Raw genomic sequence first — 17,972 nt, forward strand, 5'->3', positions numbered from 1 at the left:
AAATGACACAGAAATTAACAACTTTATATATCACCGTACATCCTTCAGTAACGATCAAAGCCCATACCGCATAGTCAGCTATGAAAGGCCCTGAAATGACCATGTAAAACAACTCAAACGAGAAAACTAACGGCCTTATGTATGTAAGTGTACGGTTCTCATTGGTATGAACGATTATTCACTGTAAACATTTGAACAAACTTTAGTTCACGCTAGTTTCTGTTTTAAGCTGATCTATTATTGGGGGTTTCACTGTATACGAATTTGTTTTGGAGTTAATCAAATATGTTATTTTAGCACATACTTACAACTTCTCGTCCAATCAAATTGCTTGAATTTGCCTTCTAATTTTCATAGTACATACTGTGTCCGTGTACTAAGTAACTACGCATGTATGACCACAAGGGTAATATTTCATTGTATCGTAATCAAGATATTAGAACAACAATTGCTATTGGCTATTTTGAAATAAATGCTGTGTTCCAAATATAACAAAACAGTTTGTAATTAGTTTTCAAACATATTTTTAACATCCTACAAATCAATCTTTTGATCTAAACACATTTTTGACAATTAAAAGTTTTTTTCATTAAAATAAAGAGTAGCAAATATGGTTCTTTATACCTTGATTAAAGTACAACTCAATCTAAAATGTGTAATCCTTTATCTTCCATGCAATTACTTTGTACACAAAAAGAGTCAACCATGAATATTTTGAAGGCAAATTATTAATAAAGCAATTTTATATATTTCGTCATAAATTGGTCAATTATTGGTAGTCTAATGTCCAGTGACAAATATTTCATGCATGTAAACTACCCACTAGACTACCTATGGATACATACCAGGGGCAGATCCAGGCATTGTTGAAGGTGTTTCAACCAAAGATATGGGAGGGGTCCAACTGTTTGTACCCATTCAAAAGCATATTAAATATAGTTTTAAATTTTATGTGAAATTAAAAAATGTTTTTCAAGAATGTAAAGCTTTTACTGCAATTTAAGAATTGTCTGCTTTTGGTCAATTTATTTAAAAATCTTACCATAAATAAGTACATGTATAGTAAAACACCGCTTTAAATCAATAAACATACTTACACCAGCAGCTACCTTCTTTTCATTCTAAAGTCAAGGGCCTTTTGAAATCCCATTTTTACAATGATATTATAGTGAATAGATTTACAAAACTACGTAAATGAGCTACATCTAGTCAGCCAAAACATGTCAATAGTCTAATTAAAGGATTACTCAAGTTGTAAATATGTGCTAAATTGGATAATGTATAGAAAGGTATATAATATGAAACTAAGAGCTCGGGGGCAAGCCCCTCGCTCTAAGTTTCATATTATATACCTTTCTATACATTAACCGAGACTTCTATTTTTTGTATTTCACAAATTCAATATTCCATACAAGTTAATGCAATGATTGTTTCACATTTTATTAACAAATTTATAAGGTAGCCACTAAAGGTCAAGCTTTGCAGTAAAAAAATAACCTGAATTAAGATTTTAATTTCACATATTGAATATCTAAATATCTAATCGTCATCAATAATGATTGTCTCTGTTGTATTATATATTGTTTCTGTTGGTTTTTAACATCCTTCAACGTTGGTATCCTATATTGTTGCTCCTCTCTGTTGGACTTCCTGCGTATTTAACTTGCAGAATTTCTATAAGCTACAACAAAGTTAGTCAGATTAACTTTATATAGTTAGTGTTAAGAAAGTATGGGTATGGAAATCGACTGTAAAAATAGAGGCGAAAGATACCAAAGGGACATTCAAACTCGCAAGTCAAAAATTAACTTACAACGCTATTGCTGAAAGGGGAAAAGATAAACGGACAAACAACAAGGAAAACTCAAGACTAAGCAACACGAACCCCATCAAAAATTAAGGGTGTAATAGCTTAATCAAGCCAACAGTAGCATATCGCTGTTCAATAGTAATAATTCGATTAAGCAATAACAAATCCGGGTAACAAACTAAATCCGAGCGAAACATATGAACTATAAGAGGAAAGCAAGACATTTTAAGAAAATGAATGGTGGGTTGAACTTGGTTGTATACAATAGCTAACCAAAACTCCCATATATAAGCAACGTTTATCTAGAATGGATATTGATAAAGACTGTACGTAGGAAGGAAATGGTATGTCACCCAATAAATGATTACTGTTTCTAACATACCAAAATTGTACGAAAAGAAGAAGAATTTAAATGTTTCCGATTTTTTATGTCGGAGGCCTTCGATAGCTGTCAGTACAGCATGGGCTCTCCTTATTGTTGGAGGTCTTCGGAGACCTTTTATTGCTTACATTCAACTGCATTTGAACTCTATATATACTTGTCTCCTTTTAGAATCCTATCGTATCTCCTTTTTTTTAATTATTCCTGACGCAATGATAGCACCAGGTGTTCAGTTAATACTAATTAAACCAGATTATAAATTGTCAGAAGCGAGAATAAATTCATGCTTTTTTTTCAATTTACTGCAAATACCATTAATGTGGCGTTTTTTATAAGGGAAACCACAAAAATAAAATAACATTATAATAGAAAACTTGTCCCGCATTCCATCTAATATTTAATGTAGTAACATGTAAATAATGCTGATCCCGGATGTGTATATCGCAAAGTTCATACTTTTAAAAAAAAAGTAAGACATCTGCATCATTGCCATCAAATAGAAAACTGGATATTCAATAGTTATCAAAAGTACCAGGATTTTAATTTTATTCGCCAGACGCGCGTTTCGTCTACATAAGTCTCATCAGTGACGCTCAGATCAAAATAGTTAAAAAGCCAAATAAATACAAAGTTGAAGAGCATTGAGGACCCAAAATTTCAAAAAGTTGTGCCAAATACGGCTAAGGTCGTAAAAGTATATTAGTTATATGTCATATAAAAGGAATGGGTATATTAAGGCAACTGCATTGGTTTCTTGTAAAAACAATCAAGCAACATTTTTCAGATGCTTTACATTTTCAAACCTGTCGTTATTAGGGGGAAAACTGTAAAATTAAAATTGTTCTAATTTCCAGACCCTCTTCTTCACATAATTCGAAATAAGCAAAAGGATTTACCGCAATGATTTATTATAACATGTTAATGTCGTCAAAATGTTTTATGAGCTCAAATAATGGCTGTCTTCTCATATTATCATATATCACTAAAATTAACATAGTTTTGTTAACATTGAATTGTCCTTCTACTGAATAATAATAGGTTGGTGACCTCTTTTGATGAAACACTCGCATTGCAATGGAATGATATAACTGATACATTAAGGTGTGCTTCAAACCATGGCATACATTTAGAATCGACAGTGACTTAGGACAAAAGAGATGACTCCAGTTTGGCCATTGTTTGCCTTCCATTTTTATGTAGCAACATTCCTGCAGCACCTTCATAAAAAGTGCATTTCTCCCAGTTGATACAATATTGCATAGCTTCCGTTTTCTAAAGGGCATTTTTTTTACTGTCTGGATGTTGGCACACATGTGCCGACATGAAACTTAATTGACACGTCACCTTTTGATTGTCTTTTCATAAGCCTTATAAAATATTAAAATACTGAGCCTTTTCAATGCCCCGGAGTAGTAAATTATAAGCCCATGTAATCATCATTTACGCATGTAGGACCTAATGCTGTCTATCGTGGATGTTTTACAACGGGTGTCAATAATGCAGCAATGATTGATTATAACATGATACCCTTCTAAAGTCAGGAATGTTATGCAAACAGTCTTTGTTGGATACATTCAAAGATTATCTTAACTCTTGGTGGTGTTGTTAATACAATATGGACGCCTTTTTCTAAATGAATGACCTTATCTGAACCTCATAATTATATTCGTTTTTAAGATTTCTTACTTTATGACGTTAACCTTTTTTATACTTTTTAATTTGTTTTCCTTAATTCAGCTTGAATATAACATATGATTTACCCAGTTGAATAAAGATGTGGCGCCAATGCTGATTTGTCTAATTTGAGATTCATCGTAGTCTACTACCAATTTCTGTGCAATTCCAATTTCTCTTGTGGGCACGTCGTCAAGTCTGAAGTTCTTAAAACGATTCATTATGTTATCACGACCCGTCTTCTTCATCAGACCTTTCATGTAGTCCCACTCCTACAATAACTCATACTTTTTTCACGTTCACAAATATAACGATATTTTCAGATATTTGTATTTTTACGTTTATTAACCCATTGTATTCTAAAATGACTCACAACTTCGGGGTTTGTAATGCTATTTCTTTAATTTTTTTTGTTGTGTTTCTACTATTGTTTGTCTGTTTGTATTTTTCTTATTAAGCCATGCCGTTGTCTTTAGTTTTGATTTAAGAGTTTGGTATTATTCGTCCGTCTTTTAGAATTGTTACATTATCTCAGATATATTCCAAATTTATTATGCTTCAATCTTTTATAAAAGTAAAGTTTTATACTTTTTGCAGTTGGTAGGATATGAAACAAGTTGACCATGAACATAGCATCTCATTTTTTTAAAAACTTATTACGGCATCCGTCGCACAATTTGTTTTATAGTTATCATCTGGGTGGTGAACTTATGTATACATTTTTTGTACTAGAAAACAAATCATATAAAGTATCCACCGAGGGGGAAATCAGTATATACACTGTAGTAACAACATGGTTATCAAAAATGACCACAATTTCAAAATTTTGTTGATACTGTTGATTTATAATTCCTTGTTCGATTTTCTCGTGAAACAGATCATGAGTAATGAGAACCCAAAGTGCAATAGTAACTACATTGTATTTCATTGCTGAATCACGACTAATGTTCGTAAATGTTAGATATTTTCATTTGATTATTTATTAAATATTTCGTCGTATATAGTTTGCTCTTGGTTTTGATCTAAGGTTTCTGATAACACATTGCTATCTTTAAACTTCTCTTAACGTATAACCTACCTTTATATTATCTTCCTTTTCTCCAAGAAGTATGAAAGTTGCATAGGACATGTCATAGACAATTTGGTGAGGGACTTTGTAAGATACCAGCTCAGATATAATTTTCTTGTTGATATTTGGAATAGGATGCAATCCAAGCTTTTGTATTTCTTCTAATGTTTCTTCAGCTTGTTGAATCAGCTTGGCCAACTTTTTACTGTAGCCGCCATCTTTGGCATTTTGAATAGATTTTATCAACAAAGCCTTATTTCTTGCGTTTATTCCATCTAATAAACCTAACAAGAAAAATAAGTCATTCTGACAATTGACAGATCTCCTTTTTATGTCTTCACCTAGCAAGAATAGCATTGACCAATACGTAAAATATATCTTCATGCTATCAGAATTTTTGAGATCAGAGATCGTGCGAGTCGGTTTAAAAACTGTGTTGTATAATTTGTTTTAGTGTAATGTGTTTCCTTATTTTATTTCTAATCACCAAGGAACACAGCAGTGTTTTAATGTCGAAAACGTATTGTAGATATAGATTTTGTCGTTAAATGCATTTTACATCTTTTTGGTGTTTGGTTTTTTTTTGTGACATTTTCTATAATGTTCAAATCTACACGAAAGACTTTAATGATTGATGGCATATTATGTTATCATTATATAACACAACAGTTACACTTAAATATTAAGAAAAAAATAGAATGGATTATTTCTGACACATAAATATCAGTGGTTTGCATTAAAACAGCATACCAATTAAAACTTCAATCATTTGTCTAATTTAAATCGGGACAGCGATACAATTAGATACCATTTGATTCTTATTTAACTGGTTATAAACGTCGTAAAAAGCATTTGTTTCTGATGTAAACTGAAATCTGCAAATCGTTTTCCATAGTGCATATACTTTTAAACTCCAATACAAAGTTTAAAAATCAACTGACCTTGTTTGACCTCCAATAGCTCAAGTCTCACGCTGGCTTTTGTGTATTCTCCCTTGTCATCAAGTCCAGCCTTTTTAAATTTGATAATCGTATCTTTCAAACGGTTGATGTCTCTTTGACTAGTTACATCCTTAACTGTGTTTCGTAAATTTCTTTCTGCTGCATCCTATCAACAAAAATTTAACATGTGTTAGGTTTTTTTTTATCAAATGCAGTTTGCTTTGAATATTACTGGCATTATATTATGAGTGTCCTGGAAACCAGTTTTCAAGTAGTATAATAGCATTACGAAAGCTCATGAAGGACATGTAAACATAAAATGTCAATTCATATTACAAATTTTAATATTTTTCATCAAGTTGCAATTACAATTTTTGGAATTGTTTATTAAGATTTTATCTTAGTTGTAGCAGATCGTTAAGATCGATTTTTAATGATTTGTAGCGATATTTTTCAACATTGTCAAATAAGCGGAAGGTTTTGGTAGCCATTAAACCAGGTTCAACCGACCATGTTTTTCTTACAATGGTGTGTACAGCAATATGGCAGTTGTTTCTATGTATGTTGGCGTTTGTTTTTGTAGCACTTTGTTTTGTTGTTTTCCTTTTATAGTTCAAGTGTTTCCCTCAGTTTTAGTTGGTAACCCGGATATGTTTTCTCTCAATCGATTTATGACTTTTGAACAGCGGTATACTAATTACGTATAGAGGATCAACATGCTATAACGAATAAAAATATATGCCCAACGTCTGTCTGTGTTTTAGTGCTGAAATCAAACAATTCCAATTGATTTAATTTTCATTGTTTATAAAACTTTGATGATGTTGTATGGTGCACTGTTAAGATATAAAGTAAATATATAACAAAAAATTTCACTAATACATAAATTTATAAACCGTAATAAATAAAAACTTTTTAAAAATACCAAAATGAGTTATCTCACTTATTTTGAAAAAAATATATATACATCAATATACTAAACCCACTATAGAAAACTAAACACTGAGCCATACGAACTCAAAAATAGATCTGTAATGGTAAGCATTTCCTTCTCTACATGTGGCACCCATCATGTGGTCATGCAGGTATTAGTATATTAAACTTAGTAATTAAGTTTTATTGTGTAGGTCACACTCGACGAATAGAAGACTGGAGTTTTAATATCAATTTGAATAGTTGAATAGACATGTATTGTGCATGTTGGTTATCTAATAATAGTAACTCATTTTACCTCGTAGCCTTTTCTAGTTTTGTAGATGGGTTCGTCAGTGGTAACCAGATAATTGATACAGTTCCTGTATTTCCCTCTAGATCCTTTGTCTCTTATGAATATTCTAATCACATAATCTCCAGCCTGTGGGATCTTCACGAAAACGTCAAAGCGAGACGGAGACTTCTTCCATGTTATTCTATGTTCAAGCTCTCTTTGCTTCAGAGTATTATGTTTGAGTTTCATCTCGATTTGAATTGGACGAGTGACGTCAAATGACAAGACAGTGTCGTGAAACACTTTCATGTACAAAACACCATTTCTTTCGGTTGGGTTCGCCAAACCACAGTCATCAAAGGCATACGTCACACCGAAGCCGATCCATGGTGCAACGGGTATTGGTTGGGCATTCAGTCTAGTTTTATCACATTTAAGCTGGAAGTCGGCTAACCATGGTATAACTGAGTGTCTGAGTCCTCCACCGAACACTGAAAATTTGTAAATACCCTCATGTGGAAATCTTACTAGAAATGAGTATCTCTTGCCATCATTGCTCATAATGACAAATCGATCTAATTTATACCGATCGCCTTCAATGTTTGTAACGTTTTTCTTACTGTATAAAAGCTCAAAGTTCATTTGTACTTTCTCTTTTTCTGGTATACGAATCACTACTTCAATCTGTCCATTCATTGACTTTAAGATACAGGAATGTTGTGTAAGTAAACGAAATCCCATTCTAAAATATGCTTCTTGTACGAATGGTAATTGGATATATCTTTTTGAAGTGAACTGGTTGGCAAGAAGTTGCCATCCAGGATCATCAGGAAAACAGAAATGTATGAAATCCAATGGATCTGTCAGAAAGAAGAAATCATTAATTTTCTGAACGGTCCAACCTTCTACATTTTCTTCTTCATTTTCAGAAAATGCTGTCCACGAGTTATAATCTGCCTTGCCTATGACAGACTTACATGCCCATAATGGATGGATCAATCTCCAGCTATCTTTGATGTAGACTGCATTCCATTTTGTTCTCAGTTTCGACAAATCCTTATCTCCCACGTTGTAACCCATACTCTTAGAGATACCTTTGATAACAACACATTTGATACCAGCTTTCCTGTTAAATCAAATAGGAAACCAAGACATATTACTGCATTATTTTTGTAAGTTGTGATGTAAATCGCTAAACGAACGGTCGAAATTTCAAATGAATTCAAATCTAAAGATAGTGCAGTTTGCAGTTTTAAAAGATTTCAAATTTAACAAAAAAACTGCTATTATTTAAGACAAATGTTCTGTGAGTCTATATATTCATTTTAAATCTTCTATTTTTTTTTAATCAATGGTCAATTAAATTGAACGTAACCTTTCTGTAAATATTAGGAGAACATGGTTAAAATGTATAACATCAAATATACATTACCTGCAAAGAAGTGCCAGGAATGTGGCATATGATGCTCTCTTATATTTAATCAATTTAAAGTATCCGAGAGGCGTGACTGCATGGTCTTGTGTTGTCATTTTATCTGTGAATCCTTTGAATGACATTCCGTCAATGTGTTGTGTACACACCCAAACAAAGATGGCTCGAAGTTTCTGCATTTCATGTCGAAAAGGATGTGCCAAATATGCGATCAGGTCATCAAATGATCGCTGCAAACGTGGTGGTGCCTAAAATCATTAAAGATAGCACATGCCGTCTTTGAAATTATTAAATATATAAACATAGAATCTTGCTTATTCACCAAGTTATCTATTCAATTTGTCCAATCGATTGTACGTGTAATGTAGGGAAAAAATCATTTCAATTCTGCAACTTATACTTTCATGAGAAGAAAATTGTATTTATTTGAAATAACTCCTCCTACTGTTTGAATTCTAGGAAGTTTTCACTTGCTGGCTGCTTGTACATATATTGAAGGTGTGCATGTGGTGAGGGATTCGATTTTTAATGATATTTGCTCTTTTTGTGAGATAAATGAACTTTGTCATTTTTTGTAGGATTTACTTGCATAAGAGGAGCGTTTCCAGATACTCCTGCTACAGTTTGAATGCTAGGTACTTTTCACTTTGCTGGCTGTTTGTACATATATTGAGGGTGTGTATGTGATCAGGTTTTTTTTTTATTAATATTTGCTCTTTTGGGAGATAGTTGAACTTTGTCATTTTTTGAGGTATAAGCGGTTAAATCTAGTTATTCTAAAATAACACTTTGCATCTGCTGGGGCATCACTTATGTCTCCCAGACACAATAATACCTCAAAGAAATTCCTGCATTGACTTTGTTATAATACAGTTTCTTCAGAATTGAGTAAGGGGCATCACTTAGTCTAGTTTTATGTATAATATTGCTTACAGATCCATGTGTTTTTCCAAATTATATAAGTAACATGTGGTATGTAATGATAAAATATTTTTAAAATTTAAACTTAAAAAAAAAGAATGTATAAGATAAAAGTAATAATTGTGTGTTACCTTGATGACATGGTTAACGACATCTCTGTACTTCCAGGATTGATATATATCATTCTTCTTTATAAGACTTGGGTGTGGTGATGGATATATGTCATCCCTTGGTATATCTGGAACATTCACCTTCAATAAACATCCATCTGATCAATTCAAAGGTTTCAATAGAAACGAAAAATGCAACCCCGCCGCAATTTTGCGCCTGTCCCAATTCAGGAGCCTCTGGCCTTTTGTTAGTCTTGTATGAATTTTAATTTTAGTTTCTTGTGTATAATTCGGAGTTTAGTATGACGTCCATTATCACTGTACTAGTATGCATATTTTTTCGGGGCCAGCTGAAGGACACTTACGGGTGCAGGAATTCTCGCTACATTGAAGACCCATTGGTGGCCTTCGGCTGTTGTCTGCTCTATGGTCGGTTGTTGTCGCTTTGACACATTCACCATTTCCTTTCTTAATTTTGTGGTAAAATTAAGCAACAATGATAAGATAAGAACTGTTTATGTGTTAAATAAAAAAAATGGGATTGCAACTTACAGTTGTTTTAACAAACAATCAACAATACAAACATTATAACATTGACTTGAAAATACAATTTTCCCGTTCTATTTTTTAAATGTGTGACAGTATACCTCCTCTCAAATTTGTATTTAGATTGTTTTATTTAGAAGAGAGAAAGAAAAAAGAAAAAACTTCCTATCTTGGTTATATCTATTCAGTTAAGAAAACAAAATGATAATGGCGACCAAATTATCTAGGAAAGACTAACTGGTGTAGTAACACAATGGTAAAAAAGAAGGGAAATGGGGGGGGGGGGGGCAAACATAGATATAATAGGCAAAACCTAAGCATGAAGAATATTTTAAACTCACTCTAATTAAAGAAAATTAAAGCGAACGTATATATTTAATGATTCAGCGTTTTCAAAGTTGTTTCTATTAGTTAACGCAAACTCTTTAACTTTTTGCGTTACACAAACGACATCGAAGAAACTGTCTGATAATTTTATCCTGGGTAATCTGTGTTATCAATATAAACAACCCTAGTTGATTACCACACACATTCAATGCAAGAAATACTCCAAACTTTATACCAAATGAAAGGATTTACCTCAGAATAGTTCGCAGCAAATTCAGTATGTTGGATATAATGTGTCGATACCAATGATATCATAAAAAATAGATATGTTTGTGCTTGGTATGGTGGGTGACTTGTTGCTGTTTCATTAACAATGCAAACATGTCATATCCCCTTGAATTCATTTTAGTCACCTAAGTATCATCTGCCCACAAGTTTATATTTCGTTTTCCGATTTCTCCACCTAAAACTTTACCTTTTATGCTATTTTTAAAATACACTGATTATATAAACCGAGGTGTCCATAAAAATTCCATAACCAATTGGGTACTTATCATTTAAAGAAAATCTGGTAATAAAGTTCGTAATGTTTGTTTATTTGAAAATGCCATCGCATTTACAAACAAAAACAAGTTTTGGGAAAATATTATCTTCGACTTACTGGATTGTGATTTGAATCAAACTCGAATACTTTCATGAAAGGACGTGTGGGATAACCTTGTGTGAGACAGCAACCCAACAACAAATACTAACCAACATCATAGGGGTGTTCGAATGTATAATTAAGAAAATCAGTCTTTTTTATATAAATAAGCAATCCGGGATTTGTAGTTGCAAACGACATTGCTTTCTTTCTTATCATTTGAAATGTGAAAAATCTAAAGGTGAGAAACGAAGAGTGGAGTTAGCGTTGATGAGACCACTTACAAAGGACACGTATGATGTAAGACATCTACAGCTCAACATAAAGTCTTCAAAAATATTGACAAGCCAGTCTTTGGTGACATGCTACCCTTTAGGAACAATATTGTATTCTGTACTCAATTTACAAAAAAAATGTTATAGTTACTATACTGTACAGGTTCATTGACCACGATTAATAGATCGGTGTTTAACGTTTAGTTGCAAATTAAACAGATATAAGTAGGAAAACATGTTGATGATAATGACCCATGCTTTGTACAAGACCTTTCTGTTGGATTAGATCTGTGTCTGGCTAGTTTACAATATAATGCATATCAGTCCATAGAAACATGTCACCATACCTCGACACATGGTTCTGGTACCATGCCAACCATTTTTTGCTATTAACCTTTAATGTCGCATGTTAAAAGAGAAAGCAGCGAATACCAATTTTAAAGTTTTTGTTAGACGCGGCAGGTGATTAAACCGACTACCTCCCACATTTGAGTCGAACACTTAACAAAGATTTTTTGTTTCGTACGATTTGTAAATTGACGTTTAAACACATCTTGTTGGATGATCTGCTGGACCCTTATATAATATTATAGTGTATCTATCTTAGATAAGTTATAATCCGGTAGCTCATCCGGTAGACTGTTGTCTCTTTGACACATTCCCCATTTTCATTCTCAATTTTATTAGATGAGTCATAACTTTAGATAAAGTCAACTATTGGGATAATAAAAGCTATCGAAAACCCATAGCAGAATGCTCAAATTTATTTTCATATTGGAATTGTAAGCTTAATTTCAATAGACTTGGCATAGCTCATAAACGATGGGTTGTTCTTCTTTTATTCTAAAGTAAGTGCCAGTAAAGGGTCAATTGTTACGACAGAGAGGTATTTCAGTTTTTTTCACCATTGAACCTTTCTTAAACTTTTGGGAATCTTGTGCAGTTTCTTTCCGTGGTTCATAATTTAACTATCATGTTTTATTAGTGTTCTCGGGGGCAACGATGCATTATCACATCTATTTTATATAATATTGTCAATATTGAATAAATTGTTTCCACAGTGATCTACATTTTAGGTCCATCCTATAACTATGGCTAAGAAAATTGAGACTTAATTTTAACTGATATATTTATCTTATTTTGATATGTATAAATTGTTGTTAAACAAAAGACAGTTACATACAAAATGATCGAATATCCATTATGATAAGTTAAAACTTCACTTTTTAAGAAAGTTTAAGAAAAAAATTCTTAAGTCCAGGAGTTTTTGTTATTTTACATCATATCTCCGCCTATTGGCCCACGAGGGCCTGGCTCGCCAACAATTCCAAGCCCGCCTTTCTGTCCTCTTGTTCCTTGTTGTCCTGGAAGTCCAGGGTCGCCTTTATTCCCTACAAAACCCCAAAATCCAGGCAATCCTGGAACGCCACGTTTTCCTTGTTTCCCTATTGGTCCAGGCATTCCCTTTTCTCCTTTTCCTCCCTGGTCACCTGGTGATCCAAACAGTCCATCATTACCTCGAAGTCCTGATTCTCCTTTCTGTCCTTTCACAGCTGTTCGTCCAGCCTTCCCTTTTTGTCCTCGGTAACCGTCCTGTCCTTTGTGTCCTTTTGGTCCTGTTGGTCCCTCGCGACCATCTGGAGCTCTATGACCTTGGTGGCCAGGTGCACCATGATGTCCTTTTGGTCCATCTTCTCCTTTTGGACCCTTAACTCCTATATCGCCACGGTTACCTTTACCGCCTTTCAGTCCTTTATTCCCTCTAAGACCTTCAGTACCGGGAGATCCGTTCTTTCCAGTTGCACCAGGGGCTCCAGGACGTCCTAAAATCACAAACATGAAAAAAATCATCTGACTGCTTTTAAGCCTCGACGATTTCTAACTCAGTATACATTTCATGTGTAGGCATTTTAGAATAAATGCAATGATTAAAAAAAAAACAGTAACTTTCATTTTAAAAAGAATTTTGAAACTTTTGAAAATACTACAGAAAAATTTGGTAGAAATGTTATTACTTTGATACTTTTATATTTAATAGTATATAAGATTTCGTTATTTAGACACTGACTACTAGTATTTATCTTCTTAAAAAAATATAATTACTATTGGATTCTAAATTTAAAAAAAAAATATTTTCGATAACATACCAGTAGAACCTCGTCGTCCCGGAGGTCCAGCCACACCCTGGGCTCCCAATAATAAAGCTGCTTCTCTTTTTGCTCTTCTGTGAACTGAAATATTTCATAATGCAATTAAATGTATTTCTCGGTCAGTTAAAATTTTCTTCGACAAACGAGATTATCCAATTAGTCTGAATGCATTTGAGAATTTTGTTACTATCAAGATACAGTGTGAATTACAAGACTGTTTTAATTGACCATGAAGGCATCTTGAATTATCCCTTTGTGTTGTGTGAATAAAAATGTGTTTTATACTTGTATAATTGTAAATTTGATATTGCAAACATTGTAATGTTACATATATACCAAAACACACATAGGCTGATTGAATTTGGCTATAAAATGATTTATAAATTTCATAACACAGATATTCTGTAGTTGTTAACATTTTTATACTTATTTTTTCATTTATATTATAATTTGAGTCGTTTATTTGAGTGTACTTTTTTTAGTCTAATCGTCCATTGAGAAAAAAAGAAATTTTGAAAGCTGATAGTTTAAAAAAAAAAAAAGTAAAAGTAAAAGCAAATGTGAACGGAAAAGTGGTCCCAAGAGGTGTTTATGTAATACTCATTATTATAGACCAAAAAGTGAAGTACATTTTTTTCCGATTATGACATTTATGTTAACCTACCCCTATCTACTCCCATAAAACAACAGAAAATGACCCAAAAAAAATTTGTCAATTGATTTGAACTTAATATTAAATACGTATACAACAGTTTTTACTTTAATCAGATATTTTTTTTAAATACTTAGAGAGAAAAAAGTAGTCTTACCTGGTTCGACTTTTTGGATTTTCATATCACCCATATCAGAAGATAGTCCTAATAATTCTGTCCTTAAGCTTGATATTTCATCCTGGATATTGTCTATCATACATTCTTGTGCAGCTACACACAAATATAATGCAGAAAATACAAAGAGAAGCAGCTCCATTGTAAACTTGTAAAATCTTCGGTTTTGCAGACAGCGCAACGTCATCAACGAAATGTAATCTAATTTCCGCTAAACACTCGGTCTGATACTTTTTTTTTTTAATAGGGACATTCCGTTTTGAATTTCCTCGGAGTTCGGTGATCTTACTTATTTTTGTACTATAAGTTTATTGCGAAATTTTATATAAAATTTCACGACTAAAATAATCAAACCATAACAAAAAAAAACTCAAAAGACCAGAGGTCTGTTGTGGTCAACTTGTGTCTAATTGCGATTGAAATTTTCATATTATCAAAAATTGCGAATTGTATTTCTAGATTTTATTTCAACAGTAGGAACCATGCAATTACTATGGAACTTTTATAGGAAGCTCGGTTTATATAATTATATCTAGTTAAACATGTGTTCGATGACCCGCCTGCCAATCAAGATGGCTGTAATGGCTAAAATAAATCATAAGAGTACAATGCAGGCTTAGCATATTATTTTGAAAATCTGACGGAGGCAAAAAATGTTCAAAATGATGAGCTCTTCCGATTGTCTATAATCGTCAGTCGACTTCTCATTAGAGTTATAGCCCTTTGATAACGATTTTCACCAGTATTTAGCTTTATATCTTAAATATCATAAATGATAAATCACAGATAAAAACTTAAATAGCAAAAAAAGTTGATCAACAAGACAAGATCTATGATGAGGTCAATATTGAGTAAATCGTTAAACAACTCCTTATTGGAATAATTGCCCTTTGATGACGATTTTTACCTTTTTATTTTAGCGTTTTGCCATATATGTTATAAAATATTATAGATAAATAGACACTAAAATCAAACAAAAAATATCTCAACAAGGCAAGTTCTACAAACAAGTTAAATTTTGTCCATATTGTCAGTAGACTGTCACTAAAAAAAAATGGAGTGGTTGCCATTAAATATAAGATTTGTTTACCCTCTTTTGTGTTTTGAGCAAAAACTAAAGAAGAAAACAGAATTCTACTCTCATATACAATGTTGGATATTGTTGTTGACTATGCACATATACCAAATCTAGCTACACATGCTCTTTAGAGCCTCTATTTTTAACACGTGAGTGTTTGGTCTAGCCAAACCAAATCCTAGAATAGTTGACTTACGTCTTCCTCTTCTGGTTCCCGTAAGTTTGTGCCAGTTTTCTTGTCTTTTGGTAAGTTTTCCCCAACAGAGGCTCCGGTGCCCATCAGTCTAAATTCTGTTTGCTGAAAACAAAATGAGCGAAATGATTGTCCTATTGCCAATTACGTTTAATCAATAAACTTGGAAAAGCAACAGTGTAGCATATTACTATCCCGCCTCGGGTAGAACATTCCATGGAGGTCAAACTATCATCGAACAAAACTGGCTCAATCTTATAAATATTAGTGCCGTAAATTTCGTCTCACTTCTTCTGTAAACAATTGAATTTCTGTTTCATACAATGAAAATATTTTTTCTACTGTTGAAAACTGTAGGTTGGCCGTTCGAAGTGGTTTTTTTTTAATTGTGTCATTTTGATCCTGGATGACGATAATTGAAAATGGAACTGGGGAATGTGTCAAAGAGAAGAACAACCCGACTAAAGGGCCTTAAATGAAAAGGTCGAAAACTGTAAATAAAAAACTATGCATTTCCTCAAGTATTTTTTTCTCATATTTCCTGACAGTTTCAAAAACTTAAAGTAGAAATGTACAGACTCAATCAGAGAATAAACAATAAACATATTTACCTTAATTCTCTGTTTTACTAATTGAAATGGTTTCAAATCACCATTGTTTATATGTTTAAATCAGTCATGGTTTTAATGTGCATGTACCGGATCACCGAATTAAAAAGGAAATTCTCACTTTGCGATCATAGTGATTACCTATTTCTTTTTTTTTTTAAATATGTTTATTTCTATCGTTATCATTCTTATATTGTCAATCAAAATATAATAAACAATAGTTCATGCACTTGGATTGGTTTACTATTTTTGTTAAAATTATGTTTCCAAAGCTGTCACGTTTTGCAACTGCATGAAATATATTAAAATTGATTATTTATACTCCTTAGATACTTATTTGTTAGTATTCGAGTTCTAAAGAATTTATAAAACATTCTTATTTTACCCATTTGAATAGAAATTTCCCGCTCTTCTTTTTCTAGCTTTACATATCAAATAAATAAGGGAATGAGGGAAATATGTCAATGAGACATTTTACTCAACTACAAAAATGAAATGGGGCTCTATAAAACGATTGATCGGGATCAAGGGCGGGGATTGAGTTTCGTCTGCAAATGGACAGTTTCCCAAATGTCGGTATGAGGTACACCTGTTGCCTTGCAACACTGAAGCCACCAACAAAACACCTACGAGTTCTTAAAAGAGTATTCTAACGTGTACAAAGAGTGGTATTGGCCTGCTTCGTTTGCATAGAAATTAATACAAGAGATCAGCAATAATAGACGAAATTTCGTTAAATCACGAAGCACCTCAGATTTCATTAAAAATATAAAAGAACAAATTAATGAATTATCATGAAGTCTGAAAAGTCACAAAAATATTGGTTTGATATTGATAAAATTGAGAATGAATGTCAAAGAGACAACAATCCAACCCTAGAGCAGACAATAGCCGAAGACCACAAATGGGTCTTAAATGCAGCGAGAAACTCCCGCAGCCGGAATAGCAATAATACATAAATTAACATAGGACTACTAGCAGTTACTGACATGCCAGCTCCAGACCTCAAGTAAACAGATGATCGAAAGATTATGTCTTCATAGTATGAATATCAAGCACAATTATCTCCCGTATTGGGTTTGATATAAAACCATTATAAAATAAAATATTAAACCGTATAAAAGTTTTTAAATTCTGACAATTTGAAAAAAATTAAAACAAAATGTAAAAACGGATAATTTCAGTAAAAAGTATAAAAACGATAAGACTGATGTGTATGATATATAATACTGTAATATTAACTTAAAATTCACATAGTGATCATAGTCGGCATTTCTAACCTTTGCGATATGCCATTCGATTTTATTAAAACGAGCTGAATTTTCACATGTATATCCGGAGCAGTTTTTTTGTATCATGGCCCGAATTGGGCAAAATTAAGTTTTTGACATCACTTGTCGTCGTTTGTCGTCGCATTCGTCGTCGTCCGTCGTCTGTTATCTTTTACAAAGATCATCTTCTCTAAAACTTCCAAAAGTGTTCACCGTACTTGGTCGCAATCATCAAAAGGACATCTACACACAAAAAAATAGTTTCGACGACCCCGCCTGCCGACAAACTTAGCCGAAATGACTTAAATTGGTCATACCTAGCTATTGTGACAGATATTCTTTATTTCTTATTTTATTTTGGAGTCCAAAAATTTCTAAGGAGAGTGATGTATTGTGACAGATATTTAACATACATTTTTGACATAGCTGACGTTACAATTATTAATTAAATTAGTTTTAAAAGAGGAATTATAGAAAAAAAAATGTTTATGTGACTTGTAGTTTTGGC

At 32.7% G+C, this 17,972-nt stretch overlaps 2 protein-coding genes across 3 annotated transcripts; both read right to left on the reverse strand.

The window, feature by feature from the left end:
- Positions 1-1,368: 1,368 nt before the first annotated feature.
- LOC134715018 (hillarin-like) lies at positions 1,369-16,309 on the reverse strand. 2 transcript variants are annotated; one of them, XM_063576856.1, is made up of 9 exons: positions 16,197-16,309; positions 15,589-15,690; positions 9,568-9,687; positions 8,516-8,763; positions 7,108-8,209; positions 5,877-6,042; positions 4,945-5,219; positions 3,953-4,138; positions 1,369-1,681 (listed from the first exon to the last, which is right to left on the reverse strand). In XM_063576856.1, the coding sequence occupies exons 2-9, from the start codon at positions 15,670-15,672 to the stop codon at positions 1,607-1,609; spliced, it is 2,256 nt and encodes a 751-aa protein (XP_063432926.1). In that variant the 5' UTR covers positions 15,673-15,690; positions 16,197-16,309; the 3' UTR covers positions 1,369-1,606. The 2 variants fall into 2 exon arrangements, with proteins under 2 accessions (XP_063432926.1, XP_063432927.1); XM_063576857.1 differs by having other exon boundaries at positions 15,589-15,676; positions 16,197-16,278.
- Positions 12,449-14,512, reverse strand: LOC134715023 (collagen alpha-1(X) chain-like). Its single transcript, XM_063576865.1, has 3 exons — positions 14,297-14,512; positions 13,485-13,568; positions 12,449-13,160 (listed from the first exon to the last, which is right to left on the reverse strand). Exons 1-3 carry the CDS (start codon positions 14,499-14,501, stop codon positions 12,613-12,615), a joined length of 837 nt encoding a protein of 278 aa, XP_063432935.1. The 5' UTR covers positions 14,502-14,512; the 3' UTR covers positions 12,449-12,612.
- Positions 16,310-17,972: the final 1,663 nt, after the last annotated feature.

The sequence above is a fragment of the Mytilus trossulus genome, chromosome 4, assembly GCF_036588685.1.
Source record: "Mytilus trossulus isolate FHL-02 chromosome 4, PNRI_Mtr1.1.1.hap1, whole genome shotgun sequence".
In the NCBI taxonomy this organism is placed as follows: Eukaryota; Metazoa; Mollusca; class Bivalvia; order Mytilida; family Mytilidae; genus Mytilus; species Mytilus trossulus.